The sequence below is a fragment of the Neopsephotus bourkii genome, unplaced genomic scaffold, assembly GCF_033783945.1.
Source record: "Neopsephotus bourkii isolate Nb327-2 ecotype Australia unplaced genomic scaffold, CSIRO-AGI_Nbou_v1 NB_1067, whole genome shotgun sequence".
Lineage (NCBI taxonomy): Eukaryota > Metazoa > Chordata > Aves > Psittaciformes > Psittacidae > Neopsephotus > Neopsephotus bourkii.
In genome coordinates, this window is record NW_026901555.1 from 3,896,280 (window position 1) to 3,914,033 (window position 17,754).

The 17,754-nt window shown below is 54.9% G+C and overlaps 1 protein-coding gene and 1 long non-coding RNA gene across 4 annotated transcripts in view; both read right to left on the minus strand.

Annotated features, from left to right (window-relative positions):
- Positions 1 to 17,754, minus strand: part of LOC133216902 (uncharacterized) — a 448,875-nt gene that overhangs the window by 114,669 nt on the left and 316,452 nt on the right. The window lies entirely within an intron of this gene.
- STARD8 (StAR related lipid transfer domain containing 8) overlaps positions 1 to 17,754 on the minus strand; it is a 64,942-nt gene that overhangs the window by 30,828 nt on the left and 16,360 nt on the right. The window contains exon 1 of one of the 3 annotated variants that reach the window (XM_061361970.1): positions 14,903 to 15,062. The exons of the other annotated variants lie outside the window; for them this stretch is intronic. Within the exon in view, the coding sequence (XP_061217954.1) occupies positions 14,903 to 15,023 (121 nt within the window). The 5' untranslated portion in view covers positions 15,024 to 15,062. Of the gene's footprint in view, positions 1 to 14,902; positions 15,063 to 17,754 lie in introns of those variants that run through there. 3 annotated transcript variants of the gene reach the window in all.

The window sequence follows — 17,754 nt, forward strand, 5'->3', positions numbered from 1 at the left end:
CCCCATCCCTGGCAGTACTCAAGGCCAGGTTGGACACAGGGGCCTGGAGCAAGCTGCTATAGTGGAAGGTGTCCCTGCCTGTGCAGGGGTTGGAGCTGGATGAGCTTTAAGGTGCCTTCCAACCCAAACCATTCTATGATCTTTAAACAAAATCACTTTAATCCTTTCCAATGTTTTCCATATCACATTTGGCAGAAACATCCTGCACCACTGCAAGGAATACCCATGCCTGATGACTACACAAGTCATGGCCAGGACATCGCAGCTGCAGCCACAGCTCTCTTCCTTGGCAGCATGCACGAATGCATCTCCAAACCCCCCTTTCCCTGCGGTACCTGAGAAAGGTTTAAAACTTACACAGCTTCTTTTGTGCTGGCAATAATCCTCATAACCACCTTACTTTATTTGCCCTCTCTTCCCTGGTTCCTTCCTCTTCTGCAATCTGGGTGTCAACCATTCAACCGGTGGCTATCTTGGTACATCACCCAGCACAGCACGAGCCTGGTTTGCAGCCGAGCTCTGGCAGAGCTGTGCTGATAACAGTGTTGAGTTTTGCAGCTGCTCTCCATGCTGTGTGTCAGCCCCGTTTCAACAGCAGGCATCAGGTCACAGGCCCCATGGGCTAAATCCCGTTCAACAGATGACATCCCATGGGCAGCCGTCAGCAAGGGGGCTATGTGAGGCACACACTCAGGGTGTGATCAAGCAGAAATGGCACCAACTAGCCTCTTCAGACAGTCTTGTTGGAAGAGTGGACACATACTGGTAAACCCTGAGCATCCAACGAGACTCCCAAATGCTTTTGGATGCTGCCTACAGCACACCAGTGTTCCCAGTTCAGCCTCTCACACCACCTCACAGCCAGCAGCAAGTCATGGCTGGGACCACCACTCCCAGGGTTGCCAGAGCTGAGCAGAACTACCCATGGCCCCGGCAGAATCAGGGCCAGGAGCCAATGCGAAACAATGAAAGCCATTTACAAAGCAGGAAGCTGCATCTGCTGGATGAAACGCTATCTTCAAACAAGACGTGTTTGGATAACTCCAGTTTCATAACTCGCTTCTTCCGATGTTAGGAAATCACACTAATAAAAAGAAAACAAAATGGGGGAGAAAAAACTTGGCATGGGGAACAAGGGGAGAATTGCCTGAGCAACAGCGGAGGTGAGCCCAGCCTGCTGCGTCTCACCCAGGGGCCTGCCGCCTCCAAGAACCCTGCACAAGAACTAAGGTCTGATGAAGTATCAACAGGAAAAGAGTTAAATCTGCACTAAGGACATTGGGAGCACAGTAAGTTTTGATGATCTCATATTTTACCATGTTTGCTTTATTGGGTTTGTTTTAAATGAAATAAAAGCTATCCTGGGGGAAAGAATAGATTTAGACAGAGGTCAGAATTTGGGGTCCAGCAGCACTTAATCTTCATCATCTTAAAGGTGATGGAAGGGATGGCCTGGAAGAGCAGAAAGGGATGACAGATCACCTTCTCCTGGCATTGACTGCTTCTTGGGCAAAGAAAGCCAGCTATTTTCTGGTGTTTGCAGTGCAGAACTACGGTGATGATAAACCTGCCTGCTCCTTAAATTCCTAGTGCTAACCTGAAAACCCTACAGACATTAGACAAGGACATATTGGTGTCTTAGTGGGTCAGTACTTAGCAAGGAGAAGCAACAATAGGGAAGATCAGCTCCAAGCCCAAGGCAGCTGCTCTGACCCAGCACAATGTGAACTCCCACAGCAGTGAGGCTGACCCGAATCCTAACAACAACTCTACTTCCAGAGCACCGACAGCTTCACACCCTCCTGCTTGCTCTGACCCACCTGTGCAAAGGGGTGTTTGGGGTCCCTGACACCCATGCACACAGCTGAGCCCCTCAGGACCCCGCTCCTCATCCCTCACCCGATCCCATGGCCACTGCTCCCATAGCTGCCACCTCCAACAATTTAGGACAAGGAGCCAAAAGCTGAGGTCACTCGGCTCAGGCTGCTGGACCCCTCCCCAGAACCCACCTCCTCTCCCCACCCACCCCAGTCCAAATATAAACTTGCTTACAGGAAATGCCTTAAAGAAAAGGCACCTCCCTGAGTCCTGAAGAATGCCCAGAAAATAAACTGTCTCTGGACATGAAGGAAATGGCTTTCTTTTTTTCCCTTTTTTTTTTTTTTCCTGTTAAATCACACTGCAAAGCAGCTTTAACCCTTTCAGTCCCTGCTGCAAACTGCCATGCCCATGCCTCAGGCCCTCAGGGAATTCCAACAAGTTCCCATGCTCTGGATTGGTGATGCAAGAGAAGCCTCCTGCCAGAGGTCCCTGTGTCCTTGCAGCATCATCAGGCCTTGAGCAAAAATGGTCCAAAACCCATAATCCAAATGCAAACTCTCTGATAAGGACAGCACCAGACCCTGAAAACAGGCTCATAACCTGGCACCCACTCTTAATTTTGCATAAATGCAGGCTCCGCTCCCAACACTGCTGGGCAGAGGAGGACTTCACACGGCTGTTTGCATTACTAAAGGTCCTGCACCACCCCACACAGGTGAAGAGACCAGGACAGCGGCTGCACCTGCACCCACCTCCTACCCCAGCCTGTCTCCAAGAGCACGTTAGTCCTACCTCCCCTACAATGTGCCCTAAGGAGCTGTGCCATGCTGCTCTGCAGCTAGAAATGCAGTTCCCAAGCTTCCTGCAAAGCACAGGGACAGGGTTCCCGCGTGGAAACTGCCATTAGAAAGCAGCAATGAGGAAGGCAAAGCGGCGCTTCCCAAACTAGACCCCCTACCCTGGCAACAGGACCCCCCAACCCAGCAGCTCCCTGCACAGCACTGCCTCTGCTCCCACCGGGGAGTAAAGTGACACACACGGGCATGGGAAGTGCAAACGCTGGTTTCATATCAACGTCCCTACACAACACACAAGAAAGGAGAAATCCAGGAAATCCCAGACACAGAGGGGCAGCTGTCTCAAAACAAGGAGGCTCCAGTGCAAACCACCCAGCACAGGAAAAGGAGAGCTCTCCCTCCGCAGTCCTTCCCAGGACCTGAAGCAGCACCACAGCACATGGAGCATCATCAGAGAGCCCTCCATGGCACTGCCAAGAGCACAGGCACTGCTGGAGAGATCAGCAACGGGGCAGGACCATTAAACAAACTTGGTGTCAAGATTCAGCAGTGCCCCCCTGCAGTCACAAGTCACAATATATAACCCCATTATCTCTCTTCTACAGAGGAGAAAACCTCTCCTGAAGCGAAGTCAGGAGCAAAGCCAAGAGCACAGCCTAGCCCCCTGCATTCACAAAAGCTCTTCCTTTGTCACCAGACCACAACGCCTTCCTAACCATGACCCTTAAAAAACGTACACTCAGGGCTTTAAGACCCAGATGCACAAAGTACCCTGATACAATTCAGCTGGTGCTGCAAAATGCCTAAAATGCTTGTTAGTGTTTTTTCTCGCTGACCAGCAGCAGCGATGGAAAAGCTGTGCTGCAGAGGTGTGCGCAGGGCCCGGGCGTGGGAAAGGAAAGCAGCGGGCTCAGCTGCCACTTGGCTGGAAAGCAAGTGTCCATCCGGAGCATAGGTCAAGGGTTCAGCAGGAGATCACGCCTGCCTCCCGAAAACAGAGGCAATTTCTGCCCAGTCCATGATGTTTTGCCTGGTGCATACAGGTGCCCAGTGCGAACAGCCCTGGTCCCTGCAGGAGAAGAGCCTGCACAAGCTGGCATTCATCCTGCAGAGCTGTAACAAGTGCTTCAGAGAGCTCATATCATAAGGATGCTTCTGCAGTAGCCAAGCAGGACCCAACAGGTTGTGTTGCTTCTCTGGTTCTGATAAGACAAGCTGTGCAAGCAAATCCAGGGATCATTTTGGTCCCTAAAACCTGTGGAGACGACCACATGGAAAGTGTTAAGGAAGAGCAATCCATGCAGCAGATCCATCAGTCAAGGATGGACGTTCCCAGCAGCTGAAGTCTGCAGTAATGTCTGCTGGACAAAGTCCTTGGTGCTCCCACCACTGTATTGTGCCTGGGATACACCCCACAACAGAGGTTTATGCACCACAGAAACTAATGAGGACATTTAGCTGCCTGTCAAGAAACATTCCCTGCTCCAAACTACCAACAAAAGATCAGAACAAGCAACATTTCTGACAGAAGGCAAAGAGATTTAGAGATGGGCACAAGGATGCTGAATGAAGCAAAAGGGAGGGGATAAACCATGAGGGGCTTGCTGCAGCCCATGAAACCAACACTCATAAGGAAGGTGTCCAGCAACAACAGGGCAATTCTCTGCATTGGAAAACACAGCTGGAACGCCAGCCCTGACAGCCCATCATCCCGTTCTTGCCCAATGACACTGATGAAACAAGGTCAAGTGCTCTCTGAGTCATGGCTGACCATCAGCATCACTCAGCCTCATGACACCACTGTCTTCCACCGCCCGTGGCCATTTACAGCTTCACTGCGAGCAGCAGAGGGAATGAACTCCCCCCCCAGCTGCAGTTCAGTAGTCTGCAGCCCCAGAACCACTCCACCTCCCTCCCCAGCCTGACCCACTGTCTCAAGCCAAGTCTTTAGCCTAGTGCTCACAGCAGAGCATCCTCCTGTTTGGTCCTTTCCTTTTCTTCCTTCCTTTTTAATTTAAACTCTTGCTCTCTTGTCCTCCCCCAGCCCGAGGCTGAGCCGCTGGCTGCCAGCCACCCAACTCTGCAGGCATGGGTCCCTGAGTCCCTCATGCACACCCCACAATCATACAAGAGCCTTGCAGCTCAAAGACAGGTCCTTCCACGCCTGCAGGTTTATTGCCCTGGCTCTACCATCACCCTGTTTCCAGCTGGGGGCCATTGGTCTGACCTCATTCCCCCCCAAATCATGCAGCAGCACCCAGCAAGGGGTGCGGTGGAAGCGTTTTGTTGCCATTCCTAGAAGGAATGGGGAGAGAATGTGACTCCTCTGTGCTGCACCAGACAAAAGAGCATTCAGACACTGAACTTGTGCCCTTGACAGCAGCAAAAATATTCCTGTAAAATTCATGGTGGGGAGAAAGAGAATAGAAATCCATAACGGAGATTTGCAAATGGATTGTACTTGAGCAGTGACACAGATGTGGGTCAGAAGCACCCCCTCCCACTGCCACCAGCGCATGTCTGCATGGCTGAAGGGTCCATGGAAATCCAAATGTTCACCCCAGGACTGTGCTGCCCTCTGGTCTGCACCGGGAGCTGGCTGTCCTGGGAATGATGCTGACTGCTCTGGCAGCCCAGGCACTCTCACTCGTCACATTGGACAGATGGGGGGCAAAGAAATGGCAGAGCACAAACACACCCTGATGAAGGCTTGTCCCCGCCTGTGGTACACCAGGCTGTGACACAGCACATCGCTGCCTGAGTTCCTCTAAGGCAGGAAGCATGGGGGGGGCAGAGCAGGGACCCCCTCTTCTGCTGCTGCCCCCTTGCTGTTCCCCCACACACAGGTCATTGAGTGGTAGTCATTACATCCATCCCAATGATGATCCCACCACCTTCCCTGCTCCAAGCACCACAATCACAGCCACAGCAGTGAGTATCTTCTGCCTGGCTTAGGTTCCAAGCCCCACGCTATTGCTGGACTCAGCTCAAAGAGGGTCCAGGACCCAGCTAGCACCTCAGCTGCATCTCACATGCATGGGGTGTGACACTAAAACGCAGCCTGGCCAAGGGGTTTTGGCAGCCCCCTGACCAGTAACAGCAACCTATGACACAGACCAGGACATCTCAGCAGAATGGACCCTGGGGAAGCCGCAGAAGGGGACAGCTGAGCACGGCCATGGGACAGCACAAGGGACTCAAGCTGGATGTGTGCCTCCGTGCAGCAGGACACAAGATAGCTGAGCCCATGGGGAAGGTCCCTCAAGCTGCTGCACTGTTAAGGCCCGTTCCCAGCGCCAGCCGTTAACATTAACTCCGCCTGTAACTGGCACTGGGTGACAAGTGCCCTTTTCTGATAAGGGATCCTCCACCAGCTCAACAAACAGCTCCGCCGCTGCGCGCTGGGCCAGCGTGCCCATGTGGCACGGCAACCCTGTCAATGATTAACAGAGCAACAGAGGGAAGAGCAGCGGGCCGGTGAGACGGGCATCACGGCCGAGCAACCAGAGATGGGGGCCAGACACCCCGGGACCCAGTGGGCTGGGGTCTAGCAGCCAGGATCACCCCCAGTGGGACAGTGTGAATGAGCATGGAGCGGAGCAGAGCAGAGCGAGGCCAGCACAGCTCCACACCACTGACAATCCCTTGGGCAAGTAATGTGCCAGTTTACTCAGAAAGCAAATGAAAACCTGTGAGCCGCCCCTTCCTGCGCCTAAGAAAGAATTTCTTGCTGGAAATGCAGGAACAGACCCTGTCTCTTCAAATTCCCACACCCAGCCCCAGCAGCCTGGAAAAGTTAATATAATTATGCAGAGGTGACTTTCAGAAAGGCTCGCACAAGAAGGGCTATTGTGGCTCAATCATTAACCGGGTGAGAGACCCCCGGCCTTGCTGGAATGTGCTGCCGGTCCTCTCCAGAGCACACGGGAGCTCTGCACAAAGGTTAATGAACGGCTCCTCTGCCATGGCCACCGGCCTCAGTAGGGCTCCAGCTGCTTTCCAGCACAGCCTCTCTTCCAGTGCCTATGTCCGACCAAACACCTCCTTCACACCTCGTGGTGGGGCTGGAAAAGCATGTGGTGAAGGAGGGCTGAGGGGTGAGAAGAGCTGACTCCTACGCAGACATTCCCCTGCTATGAGTGCCTCTGCTCCCACCTCAGCCCACCCCAGGCAGTGCCGACAGCACCCGCGGTTCAGGATGCTCCTCTCAGAGTGCCACAGCAGGACTGGCACAGCACAGCATGGGGTGGGAGGTTTGGCAAGAGAAACAGCATCCCTGCCTATGCAGCCTGCTTGCTGCCCCTGAAAGCCTTTTACATGCAAACAAACAGCTCAGCTGTCATGCCTGGGCTCTGGCCATCTGCTCCACCAGTTCCAGTGGGCAGAGGGATGGAGCAATGTCTCGGTCACCAGGCTGGTGGAGACAGAAGGAGGTGCCTGTGCTGTGGGATGCATGCTGTGCCAGGGAGGGGAGCCCAGGCCAGGGCTGCAGCAACAGCTCCAGAAAGCATTTCCTGCCTCCAGCACACTGCATGAACTGGAGGATTAACCTCCCACATACATCTGAATGCAAGAGCCCTTCCAGAGCCATGCAAAGGGCAAACCAAATGTGCAAACCCCTGCAACGGGCAATCAGTCTCAGGCTCTTAGAAATGAAGAGTTCAGGGAAGGAGACCCGGTTCTCCTCTCCACTGGGGGATGATTTACCCTGTTCCCAGGAGGGCAGAGCCATGGCAGTGCTGGTGCCAGCAGCTCCCTCCTGCCAGGCTGCTGCAGCACAAAAGGACCAGTTGACCTGCCCTCAGCGCTCCCCACCACCAGCACCCGGTGCCAGCCAACTTGTCAGCCTGTTCCTTCGCTGCAAAGTCACGCAGCAACCTCTGCCATGCCCTCAGGGAGAGGGCAACCTTTCCTTCCCCTACCCGGTTTCAATTGACTTTGAGAACCTTCAAATCTTTTTGAAATCAGTACAAAACCAAAAGGGAAGTACTGAAGTGCCCCAGGCACAACCATATTCTGCTCTCTTATGAAACTAAATCGCTGGCAGCCTGTTCCATGCATAGGCTCAGGTTTGGACATTTGAGGCAACGCAGACAAGGAATGCTTAACAGAAGCACGATTGGATTTACTCAGTGGGCCTTTTATTAGAAAAGTATTTCTCAGAGGAAGCACGAGTACATTAAGGGAATGTGAGTGCCTCCTCCTCAGCCAGGTTTGATACCTGCTCTGCACTAGGACTTGCTGTTTTTTCACAAAAGGAAGTTATTGATGAGGTTTTGGCATAAGAGTGGGAGCTGATTGTTAATGGGGAGGCGCTGATGGGGTCTGAGCAGAGCCACGCTCCCTGCACAGCTCTCAGCGAGGTGCGGAGCCCACTGGCACACGCATGCAGCAAGGGGCTGCTGCGCCTGCTCCAGCAGCACCGCTACCGCCCTGCGCTGTGTTCCAGGGAAAATGTAAACAGCAAAAAGCACATTCATTGATAAGAATTCAAGTATGCACGTGGAAAAGAATGCAGGCTCCTGCCAATAACATCACGATACGTGCTCTGACACCCTGGAACTGTACGAGGGTCTTGAAAAGAGGCGGCTCCCTGCCCTCTGCACCAGGGAGCCGTGCCAAAATACAAACCACAAAACCAACCGCACAAAGAGCTGGTGTTTAAGTTAGGCACGATCAAACAACCCCTGAAAAAACCCAGCCTCTCACCTTGGCAGCACGATCGGACAGATTAGTGCTAGTTCACAATGTGACAAACCAGGCGCACACAGCAAACCTGCCCGTTTGTACCGAAGACAGAGGTCTCCAAAAGAGACAATCAACTGGAAACACGTACCCACAGCTCCAAAACCAGAAAGCAAGCCCAGCCTTCCCCCGCAAGGGCCTGAGCCGAAGCTTCCTGACGTCAACACAGCTTTTCCATGACCTCGATGACTCTCAGGATCAGGAGGCAAATCTGTGTTTTTTCATACACCGGTTTGTCAGCAATCCCAGCCAGAGGAAGGGTGAAGAGGAGCCCTGAGAAAACCTGGGCAGCCGCAACCCCACAGCCAACCCGTTCACATCCCCCGTTAGTTCAGCATTGGCTGTGGCGGCAGGGAACAGCTTAGCCACGGACAGAACAGGCAGCTTTACACCCCAAACCTGGCGACTCCGCTGCAAGCAGCAGATTCCTGCCCTGTGCGCCGCTGTGACTCAGCCCGGGAAGGACAGGGATCCAGCCGCAGCTCCGCCTGGGGTTCTCCTCCTCCCCGGCTGCAGCTCGCGGTTCGCCGCCTTCTCAAATCCGCCCTCACCCTTTACCCGCCCGCTGCTCCTTTACCTTCAGGCCGTGCGCGCCCCCTCACACCGCGCGTCCCGGCGAGGAGGGGGGGGGGGATGCAGGACCCTCGTTCGGGCGCCGCCGCGGGCGCGCTCGGGGCAGTGCCAGCCGCGGCTCCGGCTGTTGTCAGTGTGAGCGCGGCCGCGGCAGGTGCGGGGCTGCGGCGAGGAGCCCGCCCGCCCCGGGGCCCGCCCCCGGACCCGCCCGTCCGCGCTTTAGCCGAGCGGGAGCGCAGGGGCCGGTCCCCGCACGCATCGCATCGGCCGCAGCCGGGCACGGGGCTGCTCCTTGCCGCTGCCTCCCGGCCCCGCTCCCTCCCTCCGCTCCCAGCCCGGTGGCAGCACCCGCAGCGCTGTGAGCAGGGGCTGGGGGCTCCGGCAGAGGGACGCCGAGCAGCTGCATCCCCCCAAAGAAGAGCCCCAAGACGGTTGCAGACACATGCTCGCTGTGCCCAGCTCTCCCTGCCCATCAAACCAAGCAGGTGGCAAAAGGGGGTTGAGAGCCACTGCAAAGCACAGAGAGGTGCACAGAGGCTGCTCTCACCGGCCTCACTTCCCCAAAATCCCTCTGGTGCTGCAGGGTATTTTGCTGGCCCGGTTGTTACTGCTCCGACAACACAGGGTAAGGACGATCCTCTCCATGGCACACGCATCTCAAACCTGGCTTTTGGATCCCAAACCCATGTCACACCAAAAGAGGCAGGCCAGAAACTGTTTGCAGGAAGGTGAAGATAGGTAATAGGGTCTGGGATGGAGCAGCTAAGAGTAAAAAAAAGAATCAATGTTTAAAGTGGATTTGAAGGAGCAAAGTTTATAGAGAAATGTGGGGCAAGAGGGCTGGAGGTCAGGAAGCACCAGCATGAGTGTGGAAGGAGAAGCAGAGGAGGCAGCAGGAGAGACGGAGGTTACAGGACACTGGGCAAGAGAGCTGATAGCAGACACAGAGCACAGATGCAGCACAGGGGAACAAAGGCAATAATTCGGCATGGAATGACCAGAAAAGCAGGAAAGAGACCAGGTATGTTGCAGGGATTCCACAAACCAGCTTTCCTCTTGAAATTACTGTTTGGAGAGTTGCCCAAGCACCCTAACATGTGAGGAACAAGGAAAAAGCTCTGCTTTTTTCCATTGTTTTCACAGTGTGAGAGGCTTTTGATGCACATCTCCTTCCTTCCTTCCCTAGCCCCAAGCTTCTGACCCTCCTCCCACCAGCCTCCCTGCTCCCTCACCACAGCCCCACAGCGGCCCCCCATGCACCACAGCCCTCACCCCTTGAGGGACAGGCTCTGTGCAACCGGCCCCTCAATGAGGCTGTTGTTGACTTGAAAGCCTTCACACAGCTTTGTGCGAAGGAGCCTCTTGCCAGATGGGGCCAGGGGTGGGCAGGGGCTCAGGGGTCCTGCTGCTGGAGAGCACAGAGCCAGTGCTACCCCTGCGGTCAGCCACAGAACAGGCAGAGGCTGCTCATCTGCACTAGTGGAGACCAGTGAGCAGGAGGTCACTACAACAGGAGCAGTGAAAGCTGAGCACTCCACTACAGAGGGCAGCCGGGGAGTCAAGGAACGAGGGGCCTGACCCCCACGAAGTACCACCATGCACAAAGCGCAGCTCCTCAGCTCCCAGGAAGGGTGACAGAAAGGGATGAAGAGTGACCAAACCCTCTGCAAACACATGATGGGTGCAAAGCCTTGGGGTGCTGACTACCAGGGCACAGCCATGGTGGATGTTTCATTCTGGCCACATAAGTGGGAAAGTGGCAGAAAGACACAGCACCATTCCCAGCGTGGGGAGCACAGCTGGGGCAGGGCAGAGCTCACAGGCAGAGCTGGGTCAGCCAGTCACCAGCACATGGATGGCCACTGGAAAAAGCACTCAGCTCAGCGGAGGATTTCCACTCATTTCCTCGTGTTAAGCGGAACGGGGAGGGCATGGGGGCAGAGAGGCAGGAAATCTCCCAGAGACACTGAGCTGTGAGCAGGCCTCACAGAGGGCAGGACCAAAGCAGCTGGTCCCACACAGACCCCGCTTGCCCAGGCAGATGCTGGGAGGAGCAGGGCTGGCACATACCGCACGCTCCCCCCGCGCCGCCCCATGAATGGGCCGCATTCACGCCCAGTGATATTAATAGTTCTCTGCATATGGCCGAGGAATGGTGGAGTGCCCGAGGGCCACCCTGCCGCCCGCATGAGGCACTTGGTGTGCGCATGTGCACATGAGTGTCCTCATGGGGGGCACGCAGCAAAGGGGTTAACACAGCCTGCAATGGGCAGAGCAATAGAACAGCCCGGAGCAGGTCAGGGAGGAACGCAGTGCAGGACACTGCCCAGCACCCTGATAACCACCAGCAAGGGGAGAGGGGCTCTTGAGAGTGGTCCAAAGGACACTACTGAGAAGGGATAGGAAAATAATCCAACAAAGGCCCTTTTGGGCTGAATAGATACTAGGAAAAAATGTCAGGAAGGATGGCCAGGCTGGGAAATTGCCATCTCCTTCCTCTTCCCAGCTGAGGACCCCCAGCTGCTTGGGACACCCAGTCCTAAGCCCAGGAAAGCTCCAGTAACAGGCTCAAAGGGGACCACAGACCTTAGAGGGGACCATAGATGGAACCTCAAAAGAGCTGTGCTCACCTCAGCACAGCCCATGCTCAGGAGGCAGCCGAGGCTGGGTAAGCAAGGCCACCTCAGCCGCACACACCTAAGGAGAAGCTGGGCTGAATGCTGACCCGCTCTCCTACACAGAGCAGCGTGCGGCTGCCGCTCAGCACAAGCCACACACATGAAGTTGAGGCATTTTGGGGTAATCTGTCCATGCTGCCCACCCTGCAGCCTGGCTCCTGCTGCCTCCTCACCTGCCAGCACCCAGAACCCTTTCTTGCTCCGGGCAAGGTCCAGCAGGAAAACTGGCTGAGGCACACAGCAGCTATGGACAAAAGCTCATCCCAAGGGACAGATCACACCAACATGCACGCTGAACACCTCTTCCATGGCTGGGAAGCTTGGACAACCAGCTAAAAAGGTGGATTATTTAGGTTGGATTCGCAGTTGCATGGATCAGACATTCCCCAGCCTCTGAGGACTGAGCATCTCCAGATGTGACACAGGGGCACACAGCTGGAGGGGAAGGAGGTGCATCCCCAGCCTCCAGCAGGACCCGCAACAGATCGGGGCACTCCGGGACACGCTGTGCTTTGCTGCTCTGCCTGCCCCGGTCTCACCGGGGGCTCCGGCCGGCGGCTCCCGTGGGATGAGCCTCGGACGCCGCCGGAGCGTTCGGGACGTTCGCACAGCGGCGGAGCGGGGCAGGGCGGCCCCTGCTGGCCACGGGAAAACCAACCCGGGAAAACCAGCCCGGGGGAAAGGAAAGGTGAAACAAACCCCTCGAACTGCGGGGAAAGCGCTCTCTGCTCCAGCTGCACACCCAGCGCGAAAGGGAAACCCTTAGGAACACATCTCCTGAGCAGCCCCGCCATGGGCACGGCTTCCCTTCTGCTAACAACCAACATAAACAGGACAAGGAGGACAAAGTTAACGTTTGCTCTCCGGTGTATAAATAAAAACTGACCGCAGAAACAAACAAGCCAGGAGTGGGTGCCCTGGGGTCGATATATTCACAAGCGTGTGCTCGTGAGTATTTTGCTAATGCCAGCGTTAGTCATGTTCCCTCGTCTTCCACTGCGGAGAACAGAAGCCCAGGACACTTCCACATGAAGTAGCTTCACTCGGGGCTGAGCTCATGCCAGAGCAGGGCCTGCGCTTGCTGCCCTCGCCCACCTCGGGGTGCCTGTTTTACTTCTCTGTCCAACCACTCAATGCTTGTTTGCCTTTCCCAGTCCCTAGCTCTAGAAGCACCACTCCCATGCTGTCACTGCAGCCCTTCAAATCCCCAAAAGAACCCCATGAGGAGCCCCAGGCCCAGCAGAGCATCCCACCAACTACATGCGAGCATCAAACCCACCCACTATCACTGCTGCGGTCTCACCAGGCTTGTGCCCATGCAGAGCAGATCCACGTGGCAACCATCTGCCCACTGTAGGACCTCTCTGCAGCACAGGTCACCCAGGAGGAGGACGGCTTTGACATCCTAGCTTGTGAGTGGAAAACCAGGGCAAAGAAGTTAACTGGCTTACATGAAATGGCAGATGGAGCCAGTGTCGCCAGCTGCATGAGAACAGGAGGCAGGATTTCATCAATACCAAATTCCCCAGCTTCTATGGGAGGAGGGCAAGAGGGAGGAAAAGAGAAACTCAGAGGCATAAGCACAACGGCATCATTCATGGGAGCTGATTTTGTGCAACAAGGGTCCTGTGTCTGGCCCAGAGCTCTAGGCAATTAAAACAGCAGCCACAGATCTCAGAGGAGCAGCGGGAATTTATCTGAGGAATCTGGACTATGTGGCCACTGCTGAACCAGAGCAAAAAGCCTTTGGCTCCTGGAGGTAAACACATTGGCGAGCAATGAGAAGCAGCAACCAGCTCAATCACACCAACTGTTCTGCTTCACCCACTCATGCGTGAGCCATTCCTGTTACACTGGCGGGAGGTGGGGATTACTGCTGTTAGTCCTTGCTCCGTGCAAACAGTACCACCAAGGTGGCGGTGAAGGACCAGGTCCTCCAATCCAGGCATAGGTTTGCCATGGCAGGCAGAGAGCCGAGCAGCCTGGCAGAAGGGATGTGCATGCCCTCAGGGCTCACAAGCAATGCTAACCACTGTGGGTCTATACTGGGAGTGCAACAAACAGGAACGGTTTGTAGTTTCAGAGGTAACAGTGGTGGTTTGCAAGACTAAGAAAGTGGTTTTCCATTCTGGTCCAACCTTAGAAGCACATATAGCTTTACCAAGATCAGTAGAAAGAGATAAGATACTGATTAACCTCTTGGAAGTCTTGCTGGCACAGTTGGCTCCCAGGAGTAGCTACGGACCCTCTGGGAGCCCCCCCCCAGAAAGGATTTGTTTCTGTGCTCCCAGTCCTGTGTGGACAATCCCAAAACAGCATCCTGCCCCCTCCATTCCCTGCCTCGCTGGGCCAAAAGCCCCTGGCTACATTCACCCAGGAGGACAGCAGTGGGGTCTGGACATGGGAGCTCTTGGGAATACTGTTTTCTCATCTACACCAAACCAAGCTGACCTCCCCATCCCTGAGGACCCATGTCCATCCGATACATTCTGGGCCATTCCCAAAGGGATTGTTTAACAGCAGGAGGACAGAGGACAAGTCTCAGGGGCAGGTAGATGAAATTCTTCTGAGCATCACAGCTGACTGAAAAACCAAGCCACAGTGGTTCCTCTTTCACACAACCCAAAATAAATTGCTTTCAAGATCGTTACCACATGCTGCTAATCAAATTCATCTTTAAAAGCCACATCAAACTAGCTTTAGCACTCAAGCTCCAAGTGAACAAAAAATTTTAAGCATCTTAACAGTCTTAATACAAAGACTAATACAAACATCATTTTGACATTATCAAATATGAAATAACGCGCTTTTAGTTTATGCAAATGAGGGGGTTCTTTTCCCTCAGTCACTCCCTGTTCGTTTCCAGCTGCAAAGAGCCGTAGTAGCATTGTGGCATCCCTGCTGCCACACCTGAGCACACAGACACGCAGTCCCTAGCGCGGGCTGCATGCAGAGCACGGTTAGCACGCACAGCATTGCAGTGACAGGGCGCAAGGCTCTACCCGACGCAAGCATCTTCCGAGCCATTGCTGACACACCGACACCCCCCACCCCGCGCTGCAGCCTCCCTCGGCGGCACCAGCGGACACGACCCGTCCCGCTCTACGGGACACCATGACCAGCGCGCCCAGCCCCAGCACCGCCGCGCTCGCTCCGTTCGGGACCGAAGGGCAGCATCGCCCTAGGGCTCCTCCGTCCTAGGGAAGCCCCGGGGTTCCCGCTGCCCCCCCTAGCCGGGGCAGAGCGCGGAGGGAGCGGCCGAATGGCCCCGGTCCTGCCGGCACTCACCTGCCCGCCCGCGCCGTCCCCACCCGCAGGGACCCGGAGCCGCAGCCCGGCGGAGCCGCCGCCCAAGGGACCGCCCGGAGCCGGAGCCACAGCCCCCGACCGCGGCCCGGCGGCTGCCCATGGCTGCGCTCCGCGGAGGAACGGGCGAGCGGCCGCGGCTCCTCCCCCGCCGGCGGCCGTCTGCCCCCGGCCGCTCCCGCCCGCTTCCTTCCCCCGCCGAGGCTCACAGGCCGCCTGGTTTCCTCGGAGGAAGGCGCTCGCCCCAGGGAAGGCTCCGGCTCCCCTCCGGTCCTGCGCGGCGGCCGCGCTGCTCTGCTCAGGGACCGCAGCATCCCGGAGCGTGCTGCGTGCGAACCGGCCCCGCTCCCCCCGTGCCGGGTCAATGAGGTGGCGATTCAGGTGTTCGCATTTCAGCTTCATCAACTGAGCCACCCGGCGCGGTGCACTGGGGAATGCCCGCACCCCGCTCTCAAGCGGGGCTGCTGTTCCGAGCGCCGCGGACATTTCAGGCAGGGTTCAGTCTCTTCATTAAGAAGAGAAGGAGTTAACATGATCAGACTGGCCTGCAAACACCTCACACCTGCTTTTATTTTCCCCATCTGACCTCTCCTGCTTTGAAAAGAAAACCACAGGAGTGTTACAAAGCACCACAACGGCGGTGTTTGCTCGCACAGCCCAGTCCCTCCTCCGTTTACAGCAAAGTCTCTCCAGAAGTACAGACAGGTTATTTCCAACACAGGAAGCATCGCCTTTCTTTGCAGCAATGTTTCCTCTCTTTCTTTTTAACGCAGCTCAGATGTCAAGGCTTTTACCAAAGAAAAAATATTACACTGCAAAACCTTTCCACCAGCTTTCAATGCATTTTCTCAACTCAAAACTTCCCTCTTGATCCTTTTGGTCTCATGCAAACCACCCAGAGGATGCAGATATAAATGTACTTTCTTGCCTGCAGTTTCTCTCCACTCTGCTTCGATTGTTCCTTGCTGCCATGGGAAACACTTGGCGACGGGATAGGCACAAAGCAACCAAAGGGACCTTTCCCCAGCTCGTGCCTGGCACTTCCCAAGTGCCCCACAGCCCAGTCCACAGCCCTGTGTTCTAAACAAAGGCTCTTCCTTTCTGGCCTTCAAAGAAAATCGCCCAGTTCATGATAGGATCCTGCTGTTCGGAGGGGGGGAATCTGCATTTTGTTAACTACAGGAAACAGAAAAACTTCCAGACCCTGAAATTAAAGCCCCAGAAGGAGCAGGGAGATGTGCTGGGGGATGGGGATCAGTCACGGCAGCAGCCGCCAGGTCTGAGTTACAGAAAGTTTTTATAGGCAGAAGGGGGGAACAAGGACAAGAAATGGCCTCGTTCTGTGGAGGGGCTGGAGGGGCCTCTTGCCTCTGACAAAGACTTTCCCCACAATCATTTATTGGAAAAACCAAAGAGGGGCCAAGTTGGTTTTGATTTTCCTTTAAAGCTTTTTTTCCTCGTTTCACGTTTTCAGCACTCAGCCCGGGGAGGGGGTCTCACCCAGCAGCCAGCTTTTGTCCTGAAGAGCAGAAAGGCGACATGAGAACAAGCCAAAAGTGTTTAAAATTGCTGTAAGCCAAGATATTTACAGGAGTCCTTTGCAAGCCTGTATCACCCCATGGTGGTTCGTGTTAATTAACCAAGGATGTAATTACATGCCTGGCTCTGTGGATTTCTACGGGAGGCACCTTCCCTGCAAGCAGCTCTCCACGGCTTGCAGAGAAGCAGCAGCAGGAGGATAGCAGCTTGTAGAAAGCACTTGGGTGTTACAAGGCACTGATGGGGATGGCAGCACTTGGCACAGACAAAAGGGTTTACTGAAGTGCGGAGGGCACTGACCCACCCATAAATATCCCCAGGCAGTGACCCCAGGGACAGGCAGGAAAAGGCAGACAGTGCAACCTTGGCTCTGCCCAGAGGCCTCAGCACCAGCCTACCTTATGGGGGAAATTAAACCAGTATGGACAAATAGGTATCAAAGAGCTCAGTGGTTCAAAAATAAGCTGAGAAGTCTGAAAAGGAAACGCTGGAGATTGTGCCTCAAGCCTCAGGAGATGCTGTCCCAGCTCCTGAGAAAACATATGACAGAAAGAAGCATAAACTGTTTGCTTTGAAGCTGCTTTGGCAGGGTGATTTTTTGTGCGTAAATTCTCATTTAACAATTATCTTTTTAGTTTTGTAAAAAAGCTTTTTTACTACTAAGAGCTAATCACAGAGCATTTTACACTAGCCAGGCACAGGGTCAATCCTCAGTGACAAGGAATGCCCAGCAGTAAGGCAACAGAGGCTGTAACAGAAGGGAAATGAGAGTATTTGGGAATCGACTCTCTTCCTTCATGAAAAATACCCAAAAGCACAGCAGAGCCCATCCGAGCATGGATTGGGTGCCACTGCTCCAAGGCCAGCACCAGTGGGGCTCTGGGATGGGGATGCTGCTGCTGGCCCGGATCCCAGGGGGACCTGAAGTTTCTCTGGGATGGAGGTCAGCATATCAGCATAATTCAGTAGCCAAGCCTGAGACAGCCCACGGGTGGACAGGGAAGAGGAAGGAGCAGCACAGAGTCATTTCCATCACATGTCACACCAAATCCACTCATAATCACATTCAGTTCATCTTTTCTACTTCCTACCTCTTCAGTTGGGATCCAGACCCGTGACCACATTTTCCACCATGTAACAGGCAGCTATGTTTTGGGGAGCTGCAAAAGTCCCCAGGAACAGATCGCTGCAGCAATATCCAGCATCCCACTCATCCCTTCAAGCCATGGATCAGCTCCAGTTCCCTCCCTTACACTGGTGCTGCAACCAGAGCGCAGCCTGGTGCTCAGGGTACA